The following is a 17428-nucleotide window of genomic DNA, read 5'->3' on the forward strand; positions in this document are numbered from 1 at the left end:
TATACACAAGATAAAAGACATAAATAAAACCAGATACTGCAATTCAATTAAAAGATGGGGAGGGCACAGCAGGATGAGGGAGAGGTGGGATCTCTTGTTAATTTATCAACCACCCCTGCTGTGATGCTCCCCCATTGGAGTCCCAAGCTAACTGGCAGATCTAAGTCTTCTGGGAATATCAGGAGGCTTGAAACCAACCTCCCTCCATGGGGGGGGGGGGGCAAGATGTTCTGACAGAAAAGGCTCCTCTCCTGGATCCCTCCACGTTCCCATTTTATGTCCAAACTTGCTTAGCTTTAGTGGCAAGGTGCATGTGACTGGCTCTCATAAATTATCTCCCACACCACTAATATCATCAAGACAAAGGGAAATAATCAGACTAGTCTCATCCCTCGGTCAAAGTTGAAACAATTTATAGGAGCATTAGAGCTAAGGGCCACAACAATCAGAAAGGGGGGCAAGAGCCTAGCAGCTGCTATTCAAACAGAAAGTGTCGTTATGACCTGAACAGTATAAAATGTTGGCTTTGTTCTCAATTTCTCTGACCTTCCTCTTCATTTTCCTCCCTTCCCCTTTTTTGCTTGTATACTTACCAGTAGTCATGGGATCTAATCTTTTCCTCCCCACCATTACCACACTATGATATCATTATAAAGTTTATATGTATGTAGACTTCTTTTCATTTTGTCTCCTGCCTCTAATTTATTTTACCGATTGCAGGACTTCTTTCTCTTTTTCGGCACTGAGCCCAACATTGGGCACCTTGAAAGGGAATAGAATAGATGGGGATGCTGGGATGCAAGAGTTCTTTTGTGAGAATATAATAGGAAGTCCTACAGATCGATGTGGGGCGAAAAAAGCTCTGGGTCTTCAATTGTTTTAGTCTCATGAGCAAACTTGGATTTAAATTAGAAGGAATCAGATTCCTCACTGAGAATGTTTCCAATATTACACTTGAATAAATTTTGCAGATGTCATAGGGGAACTACAGCCCTTGACCTTTGTAAATTCCAGTTGACCTTTTGTTAGCAAACCAGAGACAAGAAAAGGAGTTGTGCATGTGGAAAGATGGAAGTGGGTATGAAACTTAATAATAGAGAACATGTGCAATACCCCAAAGTCTCTACTCACATGAAAAAGAAATCATGTTTTAAATCCAATAAAGTCCCTGTCACTGAGAATGAACAATATTAGATAAGGGTCTTAAATGTTCACCACTAAATAGAAGGAGAATGTAGATCTCTCCAGATACTGTTGAATTAGCCCCACAGGCCAATGGTTAAGTGGGATTCAGGGAATGGCAGCCCAGCCACTTCTACAAAGTATCCGATTCCATCTCTTGAAAGAGATGGACAAAAGGGATTACTCATGGCTCAATTCTCCATAGGCTTTTCTAAATGGTATATGATGCTCACTGGGTGAATTCCCCAATAGCAAAGTAGAGGGAAATAGAATCATTGAAGGACAGAGTTGGAAGGGACCTTGGAGGTCATCTAGTCCGACTCCCTGCTCAAACAGGGAGACCTTATACAATTTGAGCCAAATGGTTATCCAATCTTCACTAAAAAACCTCCAGTGACAAAGCAGTGAGGAGTCCTTGGGATTTCATTAGCAGCAGTCCAGCAATGCCCAGATGCAGGATGTGCACGATCCCATTTAGTGCAGCCCATGGATGTCAAACCATTCAAAATGGCTGCCACGGCCCCATGTGGAAAGTAGTGACCAAAAGCATGAAGATCTAAAAGAGCCCTTCTTGAGCTCCCTTTCCTTTAAAAATCAGAACTATTTTGTCCTGATATGAGACTGAAAAGACAATGTCTGCCATTGTCTCCTGTAGGCAGAGTCATGTGAGGGTAACTTCCATGTCAGGTAATCCTCACAAGGCACGAAGTTAAGTTCCTCAACTGAGGTTAACCTTAAACTGAAAACAGAGAAGTGAATGGTGTGCAAGAGAAGCTGGAAGGCTGTTGCTTAATTTGCATAGTGGTCACAAAGGAGCATACTTATAAATTCTACTTTTTTTGGCAGTGTGAGTGCTAATGAGAGAGAAGTTCATCACACTGCATTAGCTTTTGGCAAAGCTTAAAAGATGCTGCGTTTTTTTCTTTTCCTGCTCTTTTTTGGCCAGGTTGTTCAGGGCCTAAGAATCTGCTCTTTCAACGTGAGATCATTTGGAGAATCTAAGAGAAAAAACCCAGAAATCATAGAAGTTATTATAGAGGTATGTAATTCACTCTTGGGGTTAAATTAAATTAAACAATGGGGCTTTCAATTGAATAATTATATATTAACACAGAAGAGTTTCAGATTAATGTGTATTTGAGCATTAATAAATCTATGAGTTTAGCAACAAACGTACCTCAGAAAGTCATCAGCAGATCAAAACTATATGGATAGCAAGATTTTAATTGCAAATGCTGTTGTTAATATGTAAGATTATGAAAATATTTGATTTCTTAGGGGGGAAAATCATTTTTTCCAATGTCTCCTTGGCTATTGCCACTTTCAGTTAGTTTAATTGCCACTATAAAATACAATACAATACAATACAATAGCAGAGTTGGAAGGGACCTTGGAGGTCTTCTAGTCCAACCCCCTGCCTAGGCAGGAAACCCTATACCGTTTCAGACAAATGGCTGTCCAAAATCTTCTTAAAGACTTCCAGTGTTGGGACATTCACAACTTCTGGAGGCAAGCTGTTCCACTGACTAATTGTTCTAACTGTCAGGAAATTTCTCCTCAGTTCTAAGTTGCTTCTCTCCTTGATTAGTCTCCACTCATTGTTTCTTTTCCTGCCCTCAGGTGCCTTGGAGAATAGTTTGACTCCCTCTTCTTTGTGGCAACCCCTGAGATATTGGAACACTGCTATCACATCTCCCCTAGTCCTTCTTTTCATTAAACTAGACATACCCAGTTCCTGCAACCGTTCTTCATATGTTTTAGTCTCCAGTCCCCTAATCATCTTTGTTGCTCTTCTCTGCACTCTTTCTAGTCTCCATATCTGTTTTTTTATTGAAAATTTTTAGAAAAAAAACTTTTACAAATATTTACCTCCCATCCCCTGCTCTCCCCACCTGAACCCGTCCCAACCTTCCCCCCCCCCGACTTCCCAGAACAAATACAGAGTATAAATCTTTAACAAAGATATTCTAAAATAAACTTAAAGAAAGTTAGTATCATCTTTCATTTGAGCTTTAACTCCTCTTTGTTAGGCTGACTCTAAACAGATTATCTCATTCCTTGTTTCTTCAGTCATAAACTATCTGGAATTTCTTAGTCCCGTATTTATTTTGAATATAGTCAATCCATCTTCTCCACTCCAGTTTATATCTCTCATTTGAGTGGTCCTTGAGATATGCTGATATTTTAGCGATCTCTGCTAGGTTTGTTACTTTTAATGTCCATGCTTGAATAGTAGGCAAATCTTCCTTCCTCCAGTATTGCGCCACCAACAGTCTTGTTGCCGTTATTAAATACAAAATCAAGTTAGTCTCTATAACAGTACAATCAGTAGTTATACCTAACAAGAATAACTGAGGGGTAAACTTTATCCTTTTTTTTAAGAGCATCTAGTCTCCATATCTTTTCTACATCGTGGCGACCAAACCTCTGAGCTCATTAAGAAGAAATGATCAAGTCAAAAGGTGGCATTGGGGGCAAAAGTGACTATATGAGAAAGAGTTGAATACAGTAGCTACCATTCAAAGGTTTGGATCGGAGGAGGTTAACAAAAATAGTATTTTATTCTCACATTGCAATGACTTCTGTTTGGAATCATTTTGTGTTTCTCCAGAAAAGTAGAATGCAGCTTCTTTCCATGATTTTTTTAATCTAGTAAATAACGAATTTCAAATCTCTAATACTAATAAAATATGTGATTGTGTATATGATTCTCTTGATGCAGACTCATTGCTGTGATGTTTAAAAGGGTAACCCAAAATGTTCATTTAACAGAATGAATTTATTTGGCTATTCATCAAACAGTAAGTCAATATTTGGATTTAGGCAGATTTAAAACACACTATGGATCTTTAGTCATTAATAGAGATGCAATCCTGTCCATGTGTACGTGTTTAAATTTAGAACATAGACTATTGTAATTTGTTTAATAATTGTAAAGCCTTATCTGCTCAAACAAGGTTGCCTCTGGTAGTATAAAACAACAGCAAAAATAATTTTAAAAACCCACAAAGCATTAAAACATAGGCAATTATATGATTGTTAATCCAAATTCAAAGGCAAATGCCTTCAGGATCACTAATTATGAGGGATTTCTAAGAAAGGTGAACAGAAAGATAAAAATAACCTTTATTAAAGTTTAATACTTACTGGAGTATATGGTGCTTACATGGAGTGCTTCTTGGAATGGATTCCAAGGATGTATGCAATGGTCCATCATGGCATACCCATGCAGGGGATGGATTTGTAAAAATTTTATTATAATGAGCATTCATTATTCATCAGTACAACATAGACTTTTAATTAAAAATGTGTGAGAATAAAACTTACCAGCCTTGAAATGTCTTCCCTATGAACTTCTTAGTGTCCCAGCATCACTCCCTCATAAATTCCCAAGCTGTAGTATACATCTATGTCACATTTTTATATGAAAAGCCCACACAGTGGTTAAATATGGCACTAGCTTGGTCCAGGGTATACAATGCAATGATGTACTTATAATTACGTTATATAGCAAGCTCAGTGGTAGCTATTGTATGCTCTACCCTGATTGGCAGCAGAATTTCAAGGAAAGTTGATTCTTCATACCTACTAAGATTTTCTAAAAGTATCTGTTCTAAGGAAAGGAGCAACTTGGAACTAAGGAGAAATTTCCTAACAGTTAGAACAATTAATCAGTTGGAACAACTTGCCTCCAGAAGTTGTGAATGCTCCAACACTGGAAGTTTTTAAGAAGATGTTGGACAGCCATTGGTCTGAAGTGGTGTAGGGTTTCCTGCCTAGGCAGGGAGTTGGATTAGAAGACCTCCAAGGTCTTTCTAACTCTGTTATTCTATTCTAATATTAACAAACAGGCCTTCTTAATTCTGGATCTGGGATTAGTGATCTCAGTGGATCCTAGTTTGTAATTCCTGAGCAGAAAAGACAGCTGAGTAAATCAGTGTAGGTGCCCAATGGCGGTGCCTCTTAAAGCCTGGGCAAAGGTCAGCTGAGAGTTGTTGCTTCTTCTAAGAAGTGCAAAAAGGCAAGTACTGTCAAAGAACATCATCAAGAGAAACTCTGAATAACGGGTTGTATAGGACCTGGTAAGCTCTGGAAAATCATTAGAGATTTGAACCAATATGTTCCCAATGTATCATCTGTAACTATAATCACCACTTTACCTCTTCATTGAAAGGGACATATTCTCAAAGGAATGGGGGCCATGGAGAACACTCATTGGTGGATGGGCACCTTAGAAACTGAAATTATGAATAAATGTAACTATTTATTTATTTATTTATTTATTTATTTATTTATTTATTTATTTATTTATTTATTTATTTGACTTATATACCGCTTCATAGGGATTTCAGCCCTCTCTAAGCGGTTTACAGATTTTTAGCAAATTGAGTCAGCAAATTGCCCCCACATTCTGGGTCCTCATTTCACCTACCTCAGAAGGATGGAAGACTGAGTCAACCTTGAGCCGGTGAGATTTGAACCGCTGAACTGCAGATAACAGTCAGCTGAAGTGGCCTGCAGTACTGCACCCTAACCACTGCATCACCTCGGCTCTCTATGAACGCCAAAACTGCCTGCAACGTTCCTCTACAAAAACGCATGGTCAAGTTGACAGTCTTATTTTTTCCCCCAATGTCATTATTACTGCAATGTAACAACTAAGATCCTAATTAAATTAGAGCTCTAATCAACAATTCTCATAGTATAACATGCCAAGCATAGAGCCTTTACAGACATTTTTTGTTTGCTCCTCAGATTATATCTCGCTGTGATATCATGCTACTAATGGAAATAAAGGACAATAGGAACAGAATATGCCCCTTTCTGTTAGAGAAACTAAATGGGTAAGATGCAGAAATGAAGTTTTAGTCAAACTGGCAGGGTTTGGATGCAGATTGGGTGACATTGGATAAAATATTCGTAATAGAGCCACTAATTAGAGTAAGTGTTTCCTTATTGCTCTTCTTGTTATTGGAGGAAAGAAGAGGAAAAAGAGAAGCAATATATGTTTGATATATAGGTCGGTGGGTGATATGCGTATGAGACACAAAACCAATATTGATCAAAGATTATCAGAATGAAACATTAGTCTGTACCATGCACATTTTAAACTATATTTTATTTTCACCACATTTTAATATTTATAACTATAATTATAAATATTCAATATGATTAAAACTATAAACAAATACAATAAATGCGCAAAGGGTAAGGTTGGAACTTTTAGAAACACAAGAAAGGAACCATTATTGTGAGGTATTGTGCATTTCTTCATACTTCACTCTAAAGGAGTCCATTAAATTATTCTTGCCTTTTCCTAGCTTTTCTTAAAAGTCTGCTTCAGTTTGTAAATTGGCCAAAGTGGGGATTTTTAAAAATTAGTATTTTTCTTTCCCTGAGCTACCTTCCTTTCCAGTGGCTAATCTTTTGTAAGTCCATCGTACAAGATTCTTTTCTTTTTCCAGTCACTTGAGTTTAAAAGACTTTACTCCCAGCTCCCAAGCATAGAGGAAAAGTAGGTGGGTCAGAAAAGAAAAATTGTATTTAAAAACATGGATCGAATTTGAAACTGGAGCTGTTCTTCACCTCAAGCAAGCGCTAAAACCACTGTGCCACTGAGAATGACCTCTAGCAAAAAGTGCAACAGATCTTCTTGAACAAGAAGTGTGGGGGAGGGCATTCCTGGCTATGCACAGGAGCTAAGAAAGTATCTGGGAAAAAATGGGTTGCTTAAAAGAAAGTAAGCTACTGCCATGCTTACACCAGATGCAAGATAGAAAAAGGCTACTTTGGACAGGGAGCAGAGGAACCCAGGCAGAGATTGTATTTGTGGTGGGCTAAAAGGGAGGAGCTGACAATGTGCTTTCCTGCTCTCCCTAAATTGTTGGGGGTGGTGCAGATATGCCCACCTGGATCTGAGAAATGGATTAAAAATCAGATTCGTTTTTCTTCCCAGACGGTCAGAAGGAACATACAGTTATGTGGTCAGTAACAGGTTAGGAAGAAGGCATTACAAGGAGCAATATGCGTTTTTCTACAGGTATGTTGATTTCATAAGTTCATTCAATATAGATGATATTTTTCAGAAACTGTGAAGAAGAAAATTGCATTTTTCTACAGGTATGTTGATTTCATAAGTTCATTCAATATAGATGATATTTTTCAGAAACTGTGAAGAAAAAAATTGCAGAGGCCTACAGCTACATAAATTGTTATCTATCTATCTATCTATCTATCTATCTATCTATCTATCTATCTATCATCTATCTATCATCTATCTATCATCTATCTATCATCTATCTATACATACATACATACATACATACATACATACATACATACAAACATACATCTTCTATCATCTATCTATGAAGGTTTGTTCTCTGAGCTTGTAAGTTGGTTTGCAAATGTTTCATTCCCAGGCTACGTAACATCTTCAGTGGAGTTTAGGAGATGTCAGTGTCAGTGTTTTTTCTGTTTATAAGGGCTTCAGGTGTCAAGTGAGGGTCTTGTGATAATGAGATTACATCAGGTCAGGGTAATTGGGAGGTAAACTGCTAGGGGGTGTTGCATAGGTTGGTTGGGGATTGGTGCTGTCTCTGATTGTCTGTGTGGTTGGTTTGGATTCTGAGGGGTTTGTAGGCTGGTTGTAGGTCAATGTGTCTGTTGATGGAATTGCTTGTGGAGTGACAAACCCACACCTGAAGCCCTTATAAACAGAACAACATCCCCTAAACTCCAATGATGATGCTATTTAGCCCAGTAATGAAACATTTGGAAACCAACCCACAACCTCAGGGAATGAACCTTCACCCTCATTCTACACCTGAGCTACAGATATTCACTACTATGTCTGTCTGTCTGTCAGTCTGTCTGTCAGTCTCTCTCTCTCTCTCTCTCTCTCTCTCTCTCTCTCTCTCTCTCTCTCTCTCTCTCTCTCTCTCTCTCAATATACAAATCTACACAAATAAGCACAAGTTGTTAAAACAATATAAATCAAATAAAAATATGGGAGGAAAACTGTAGGAAAATTGAATTTCTGTTAATGCACCATGCTCTCAAGGGAACAAAAAAGAAACATCATTGTAGGTAGCAGAATCTAGCACATCGGAATTGCTAAGATAGGGAAGGCATAAAAGGCTACTGTACTTAGTAACAATAGCTAATGACTACAGACTGTAAACTTCTTAAAAAGGAAATTGGAAGTGGTACCATATGAGGATGTGAAAATCTAGATATTCATTAGATGGCAAAAAAAAAAAACTTCTGGGCTTTCACAACCCAAACATAACAACTCTAAGCCAGTTAATAATGAACCAATAACATTGCAAATGAGTTCTATGAATGTTAAATCACAAACTATCAAGCCAAATTTAGCCTAGGCTCAAGTGCCCATGAGCATCAGCTCCTCAGGTATTAGAGCTCTATTATACCAAATATTTTTGCTAACCTAATTCAATTAGATGTTAAGTCCCATAGAATTTAATTATTTTAGGATTGCAAGTTAACCATACAAAGATTTTTCTCGTTACCTAATTTTTTATTCTGTAAGGCATCTTGGTCACCTTAAATCACAAAGACAGCCTTAGAACATGTCCACACTTGGAACAGTAACCTTCTACTGAAATGTTAATTTACACTGCAGATCGGAAAGCGTCTGTGTGAAGCAAATCTATCAGTATCCTGATCTGCAGCCCGGTGATGAAGATGCCTTTTCCAGAGAACCTTTTGTTGTTTGGTTCAACTCTCCAAGAACAGGTTAGATATAGCTAATGTCCTTTGCCCTTCCCGTTCAAAGGTTGAAAGTCAAAAGAAATGGAACCCTTGGAGAAGCCTGAAATCTAGAATACCCAGAAATATTCCTGCCCTCTAAAGCCAAGGATTCAACACCAGAGCTCTTCTAAACCAATATCTGTTTGGCAAACCAACATCATTCCCACACAAATAAATAGGTCCTATCCCAAATCCCAAATAAGGGCCATTTTTTCCAACCTGGTTTTAATAAGGTGTTTAAGAATAGGAATAGGGGTCCTCCAAGAGGCATATACTCACTCTTGAGCCTGAAAAATGTGTCCAAATTGCAGAAGCCACCACATTTCAGTAGGGTGATCTTGAGGTGTTTGACAGAAACCAATGGGCATATGTGGAGAGAGGGGATTCCATGCAGCTCACTGCTTTAACATGGTGTTTGGACCAATCTGGTGGATCTGCTATGGTCACCATTATCCCAGCAAGCACAATTGATTTAATAACAAGTTTTTAAAAAGGGGCTGTAAGGTGCCAAAAGAAAGATCAAGATATTTTGTCTGTCTTTACAAAAACATCTCAATTGGTCCATACGAATAAGGCATGTATGCCCTTGCACTTTAGAAGGCAATGCAGGCAATCGTTGATTTACGATTGTAATTGTGCCGGGCAATTATGGTTGAAAGTCGTGACAATCCTAAAGTGGATCATCACATGATCAGATCCAATTTTATGACCTTTCTTGCAGCAGTTGTTAAATGAGCATGGCAGTCATTAATTATTATGAGTCACAGTGGCACAGTGGTTATAGAGTGCAGTACTGTGTGCATGCATAGTGTGTACTTCTGCAGTCACTTCTTTGGTTGATGTCTGCTTCTGGATTTCAACATGGGATGGTGATTAGATTTTCAGATGTTGTGCCTTACTATATGGAATTAACTTCTTCTTAAATCCTAGTTTAGATTACGGTATCACTTTGTGGTGGAATGTCTTCTGTGCTTTTCAGAATAACGTGGCTACTAAATAGGGCCGGTCGATAACACCCTTATGGTATAATTTTATCCTTTTCCATAGCTTCCATATTTGACTTAAATTGGTTGCTATTTAAGAACAATATAACGTAACTTTACCTAAGGTTATTTTGGAGACATCAGAACATTTACCTTTTGCATGTATGAGCCATGGTGGCGCAGTGGTTAGAATGCAGTACTGCAGACCACTTCTGCTGCCTGCCAGCTACCTGCAATTTGGTAGTTCAAATCTCACCAGGCTCAAGGTTGACTCAGCCTTCCATTCTTATGAGGTGGATAAAAGGAGGATCCAAATTGTTGGGGGCAAGATGCTGACTCTGTAAACTGTTTAGAGACGTCTCTAAAGCACTTTAAAGCGGTATATAAGTCTAAGTGCATATTTGCTATTGCACAAACCCAGTGCTTGCTGTGGAGTATATAGATTTCCATAGATTTCTGCTGCTCTCCTCTTCTCTGTCTTCTGCACATCTGTGTGTCAGGCACTGGACCCAGCTGTTCCTCCTCTTCCTCATCAGCCACCTCCAGACCTAGGAGCTGTTGATTCTCCATCCGAGGGCTGATGGATGGCCCAGGCTCCGCTTCTGTCTCTGCCTCTGACAGCTCCATTCCCACTTCTCCCTCGGAACTCTCCCTTGATGTTGCCAGACTCCAATGCCACTTCCCCATCTGATTCAGCTGCCAGAGGGGCCAGCAGCTGACAGGCCACAGCACTGGGCTTGTTTCTGTTTCCATTTCTAAGATGCCCAGCTGCATGAAGTGGTGCTACTGTATCAGGGAAGGTGGTGTGGTAGGGGAAGTACTGGAGCTTTCTCCTGACTCAGGTGGTGGGGCATCATGAATTCCCCCTGCAGAACAGCTGAATGAAATTCTATTCACAACAGGCTTGTCTGCTTTCTTTCCTCTTTTACAACCCTACTTGTCCCACCAGCTGCCAGTTTAAAAGTAATTCTTCAGTGTAGAAGGAATGGGACACTGAAATTGGAAAATCAGAAAGAAAGAAATTGGCAGGGCCACAAAAAGTTTATTTTGTTTTTACAAATTATCTCTGGGTTCAAGTCCATGAAAATTAAATGTCTGATTCTTCAGTCTATGAGTTTAAAAATGCCAATAATCCATCATTTTTCTTGTCTTTAAAAAATTGTTTGTTAAGAGATCAAAGAATTTGTGATCATCCCAATACACACAACGCCTGAAATGGCTGTGCGAGAAATCGATGAACTCTATGATGTGTTTCTGGATGTCAAGTCACGCTGGAAGACTAAGGTTAGTAAAGGCCAACTCCATGGAGTGAGCCAATCTTCTCTCATGTGTGCATTATGTATTTAACAGCTCTAGCTTAATATATGTCTCTCATTTTTAAAAGAATTTCGTATTTATGGGAGACTTCAATGCTGGCTGTGGCTATGTGGCAAAGAAGCAGTGGAAAAATATCCGATTACGAAATCACACTGACTTTGTTTGGATAATTGATGATAAAAACGACACAACTGTGAAATCAACAACACACTGCCCCTATGACAGGTAATGTCTCAGGCTGACTCATTTGTATTCCATTCAGTTCATCTACTAATGCTACCTATTACTAGCAGTATGGGGGGGGGAAACTGTCCTGTGAGATTGGCAAAGCTCTAGCTGACTCATCACAGGAGATGAAGACAAGATGAAAATAGTGATACTCAAGCTAGCTAACATATATATAAGGCAGGAATAGACAATCTATACTCCCAGATTGCCTGTAGCCCCCAGTTTTGGCCTCCCATTTTCTCTTTGGCTATCAAAAGTGGATAGCATTGTAACCCATCATTTTGAAGCAAGTCATACTAAAAATATATGCACTCTGAAAAGTCTTCATGCAACAAAGAAAACTGTTATACACACACACACACACACATACACACACATACACAAAAACTTTGAAATCCCTGCTTTTTAACCCATGTTCTTCACATCATTGTCCCAACTACTTACTATCGCCCCTCCACCCTACTAGGGCTGCTTTGGATAAGTATCCATCCTTTGTGAGAAGGTTTCACAAGGATCATACTCTCTTATGGTAGCCTTTTCCACCAATTGAGTCAGACTAAGATATATGGAGGTCTGGCTGGCTGGTCACAATTCAGCCTTTCCCAATCGGTAGCATGGGTCCTCTCATGGCAGAAGTAAATCTAACTGACAGCAGGTAGGCTCAGAGGTCTAAATGGTGGGATTATTCCAATGCTTCTTCTTGGTCTAATGACAGAAAGGTAGGGTGAGAAAGTTGGACACCAAACAGCTTCTTAGCAAGTTAATCCATCTTGTGATACAGCAAAATGGAGCTAAAGCTGCCAGCTTTGGCTGAAAGAATCTTTCTTTGATTTTCAGATTTTCTTTGATTTTCTGAAAGAAAATTTTGTACCTTCATTAAATCTAGTAACTAGAATAAGCGATCTATATATTGTCTTCTTTGATCTTTCTTTGGAACGTGGATCTATGACATAAAAGTTTTCTGTTCCCTGGATCAGGTTACATAGCAGAGGGTATTTCCAACTGGTTGCATAACAGAGGGGATTTCATCTGTCTTCAGTGAACTTTTGATAGCTCGCCCACAAGTATTTCAGAGCTCTTGGATCTGTCTAGAACAGAAAGCAAGTTGCCTAGAACATGATTCATCAGTCAGTTCTATTGCTCCTCCCAAACCTCAAACCTCAATCAATTTTAAATAACCCTCTTTGACTTCCTGTCTCTATCTCATAGCAATTGTTATGTGAAACTGTAAAAACTGTTTCGCGGCTAATTATCAGGGTATCCTCCTGACAGTGAGAACAATCAACCAATGAGACAGCTTGCCTTCGGAAGTTGGGAGGGCTTCATCACTGTAGACTTTCAAGAAGAGATTGGACTGCCATTTGCAATCCAATGGACTACATTGGAAATGCTGTAGGGTCTCCTACTTCAGCAGAGAGCCGAGGTGGCGCAGTGGTTAAATGCAGCACTGCAGGCTACTTCAGCTGACTGCAGTTCTGCAGTTCGGCTGTTCAAATCTCACCAGCTCAGGGTTGACTCAGCCTTCCATCCTTCCGAGGTGGGTAAAATGAGGACCCGGATTGTTGGGGGCAATATGCTGACTCTGTAAACCGCTTAGAGAGGGCTGAAAGCCCTATGAAGCGGTATATAAGTCTAATTACTATTGCTATTGCTATAGATGACCTATAAGGTCCCTTCCAACTCTGTTAATTTGAGGCAAATTCTCTCCAGCCTTTTTCTGAAGTTCTCTAATGAAGGGGAAAATATCACTTCATGAAGCAACCTGTTCTGCTGGTTGACAGTTCTTATTCTATCCCTCTTTAATCTACTCTTCTGTTGTATAAACATACTCAGTTTCTTTAACCTTTTCAAAGAATTTGGTTTCCAGTTCCCTCACCTTCTTGATAGGCTTTCTTTCAACGTGTTCCACTTTGTTTATGTCTGATTACCCATGCTTGTCCCAGCATTCAAAGTGGGGTGTGACCAAGGTAGAGTAAAGTGGAGCAATTATATCCCATGATTTGAACTCCATACTTCTATTAATATATCCCAAGATAACATTTGCTTTTTTAGTAACTGCATCACGTTGTTGGCTCACATAGATCAACTTGGGATACCAAAACACATGTACTATTTTTCACATGTATAACTGCCAAGCCTGGTTACTTCTGTGCTTTGTGTTTTTCAAGGTTTTTTTCCTTCAGATAAAAGACGTAGTATTTTTTCTGTTCAATTTCATCTTGTTTATTTCAGTTTTTTGTTGAAGCCCATCCAGGTCTTTCTGAATTTTCTCTTTCTCATCTAAAGTATTAGTCATTTCGAACTGTTGCATTCTTGCCCATGGCTCTAATTAATTGATCTGTAATTTCCTAGGTCCTCCTTCCTTGTTTTGAAGAGAAGAGGTATACTTGTTCTTCTGCTCCTCCAGTTTTGTGGACTTTGCCAGCTTCTTAATAATTAAGGCAGCGTACCTTTATCTCTGGTCAAATATGGTCTTAGATAACAGATCTGGAGGGAATCCCCTCTACCAGATTCAAGTTTAGCCCATTGACTCTGGGCAGCTAATTGTTGTTGTTGTTAGTTGCAAAGTTGTGTCTGACCCCATTGCGACCCCATGGGCAACATTCCTCCAGGCCTTCCTGTCCTCTACCATCCTCTGGAATCCATTCAAGCTTACGTGACTCAATTCAGCCGCTTTATTCTCTATTGTCCCGTTGTTCTTTTGCCCACAATCTTTCCCAGCATTAGGCTCTTCTCCAGTGAGTCCTTCCTTCTCATTAGGTGGCCAAAGTATTTAAGTTTCATCTTCAAGATCTGGCCTTCTAAAGAGCAGTCTGGTGAGATCTCCTTTAGGACTTACTGGTTTGATCACCTTGCTGTCCAAGGGCAGCTAATAATTAAACATTAAAAAGATGGACAAATCTACTCTTTATGAAGCAGATGAATGTTAGTGCAGGTAGGCTTGGAAAAGGCCTAAGTCTAAAGAGGCGTTCACCCCTTGTAACTCTACCTAAAATGAACTTCACATGATTTTCACTTGAGCTCTATCCTGATATTTTCCCTCGGTACATAATAAAAGTAGGGAGCATCAGGGAGGGTGCAAACTGTTTTAAAGAAGGTTTTAAATCCAGGCCATCACATTACTTTAGTACAGAACTATCTCAGCTGAGAATCTTTCCAGAACGATCCTGGACAATTTATAGAAAATAAATTATATTTTATTCAATTGAATGAAAACTAGTAAAAAAAAAAAGTAGGAGACTCTCTCTATCCTATATATGTAAACTACTGCAGCCCTGTTACTCAGCCCAGTTCCATTGGAGCACAACGTACATGAAATTCAACATGCCTTTTAAAAATAACACCTGCCTATAATCTTATTGTATGCTTGCCTTCTTGCTGTGATATGTGCAAAAGATACAAGGGGAAAAAATAGCTTTGAAAAGCCAGATGATGTTAGGTTCTCCCCAGCTGCTTGCGATACTGCAGTGCAGCAGTGGGTCAGACTGCTGGCTGCAGGCCACTGGTGCTTTTGAGAATCCATCCCTGGGTTGGCATTACACCATATGCAACCTTTTCTGCAATGTATTTCTTCTATGAGTTCTTAGCAGCGGTGGGATTCAGCTGGTTCAGGCAGGTTCAGGCAAACCGGCTGTTAAATTATTGGTTGCCGCTGACACTTCCTGCCCCGCTCCTTCCAGGAGTCCCCACATACCCCGTTTTTGCTCCCAAGAGGCTGCAGGAAGGCCTACTAGGCTCAAAATGGGACATGAGGGGCGCAGGTAGATATTAATGCCACAGTCTTGTTCTCACTTTCTCTTACTCTGTAGGATTGTGCTCCATGGAGAGACACTTATAAATACCGCCATCTTGGGCTCAGCCAATATCTTTGATTTTCAGAGTGCCTTCTCCATGACTGAAGAACAGGTTGGTTGAAGGATTGGGTGATGCTCCGGGGAAAGTTTTCTGAGGTTTTGTATCTTTGGGGCCACCAGGGAAAGGGATCAAAAGGGAAAGAGGAATGGAAGTGGGATCAATCAGGAAAGAAGAAAGGAAGAACTGAGACCAAGATAGGCCAAGAAGGGAAAATAAAGCAATGGGCACCAGATTTCCCACTACTTGTCCTCCATTGACGCTAATCAGATTCTTATGGGCAAGGATTCAGGGAGGAAGCAAGCAAGAATTCTCATTTCTAAAGCAGCCTTCCGCAGCTCATATTGGAACTGTAATTGCTACAATTCCTGGTTGGCCTTAGCAAGTGTTTGTGTTGGTGGGGTTGGTGATCTATATGCAAATTTTGGCCTATGAGATATTACACTAATCGTTGTTTTTCTGTATCTCTAAATATCACCAATTTGTCTTCAGAAAAATTAAGGCTACTATATAATCCTTGATTTATGAATGGTTGCTTAGTGACCATTTGAAGATACACACACACACACACAAACACACACACAAACACACAAAAACCAGTGGTGGGTTGCAATTTATTTTATTACCGGTTTGCTCATGGGTACGCACTCATGCAATCATGTGACACTTCTGCACCTGTGCAGAAGCATCCAGGCGGGTGGGTGGGGCCTCCCGCTGCCACCACTACTAGTTTGCCCAATCTGGGGTGAACCAGCAGCAACCCACCTCTGACACGCAGACACCCAAAAAAGCTTAACAACCACTGTGTTTGTTTAACAACCATCCTGTTCAGTGATGGGTTTCAAAAAAAATTACTACTGGTTCTGTCGGCATGGCTTTGTTGGAATGGAAGTGTAAGGATACTGTAAAATCTCCATTCCGCCTTCCTCCCCCCGCCACTCCAGGAGAAGGTTATTGCAAAATCCCCGTTCCCTCCCAATCAGCTGGGACTCAGGAGGCAGAGAGTAGATGGGGACGGGACCAGTCAGAGGTGGTATTCACCAGTTCTCCGAACTACTCAAAATTTCCGGTACCGGTTCTCCAGAACTGGTCAGAATCTGCTGAATAACACCTCTGATCCTGTTCTCTGCTTCTATACCTTCAGAAGTATGGTCTGTGCAAGCTCTATTTGCATTTAAGTTCTATAATAAAATGTATAGTGAAGTTTATGGTCTGGAGTTAATAGGGTTTGGGGAGAGGAAGTATCTTTGCTTCATGTTTGTTGTAAAACAACAATGAATATCAGCTACTAATCATAATATCAACTTTATACATAATAGTTGTGATATGTATTGGTGCAGGGATAGCTGAACATAGTCTCTTAAGTTAAAATATATATTTTTTCACAGGCCTTAGCAGTGAGCGATCACTTCCCAGTAGAATTCCAGCTGAGAACAACCAGACGGTCCTCGGGCAGAACAGCCAGATATTGCAGAACTCGTGTATAATAAATCCAGTGAAATGTCGTTCTAGTCAAACTTAAAACACGCAAACACAAAAATGTATGAAAAGAAAAGAGCTGATATTTGGGGTCATTTTTATGGGCAGTTTGCTATACAAGATATATTTAATCAAAAAATGCAAAGCCCACATCTTTATGCTATTCAAATATTCAAGATTAATGAAATGCTGCTTGTTCATAAAATAAACAAGCTAAAATAATTTGAATGTCTTAGTCTCTATCCCGTGGATTATTTGGTGAAAGAATTTGTTCAGGATTGTTCCATATCTAACCTTATAAACATAGACATTTAAATAGCCAGAACACATCTGTTTGTATTTTCTTTTTTGCAAAATTCAAATTCTGCAGACACATAGCCAGTTTGAAGTCAGAGAAAGGTGGGTTTCAGACTGAATGCCAAAAGTCATCTTCATAAACTCCTTTGTACTGAGATAGTGGCTTGGATCATACATTGCTAAGACACAGTCTGGAGTTCGTGGCTCAAAATGTATGAACCAAGCCAATGTGCTCCATCTCCAGATAATTATTGAAACAAATTAGATATTAGATATCCTTGAGCTCCATAAATTTTTGAACGCAAGCTGTTCTTGAA

General features: G+C 39.6%; 1 protein-coding gene across 1 annotated transcript; it reads left to right on the forward strand.

Moving 5' to 3' along the window:
• Window positions 1–1934: 1934 nt before the first annotated feature.
• DNASE1L3 (deoxyribonuclease 1L3) lies at window positions 1935–17036 on the forward strand. The gene is made up of 8 exons (XM_014057193.2): window positions 1935–2221; window positions 5938–6026; window positions 7139–7222; window positions 8828–8940; window positions 11110–11222; window positions 11323–11480; window positions 15293–15389; window positions 16724–17036. Exons 1-8 carry the CDS (start codon window positions 2090–2092, stop codon window positions 16820–16822), a joined length of 885 nt encoding a protein of 294 aa, XP_013912668.2. The 5' UTR covers window positions 1935–2089; the 3' UTR covers window positions 16823–17036.
• Window positions 17037–17428: the final 392 nt, after the last annotated feature.

The sequence above is a fragment of the Thamnophis sirtalis genome, unplaced genomic scaffold, assembly GCF_051295495.1.
Source record: "Thamnophis sirtalis isolate CommonGarterSnake01/CBP01778 unplaced genomic scaffold, rThaSir2_p1.2 scaffold_3, whole genome shotgun sequence".
NCBI classification, from domain to species: domain Eukaryota; kingdom Metazoa; phylum Chordata; class Lepidosauria; order Squamata; family Natricidae; genus Thamnophis; species Thamnophis sirtalis.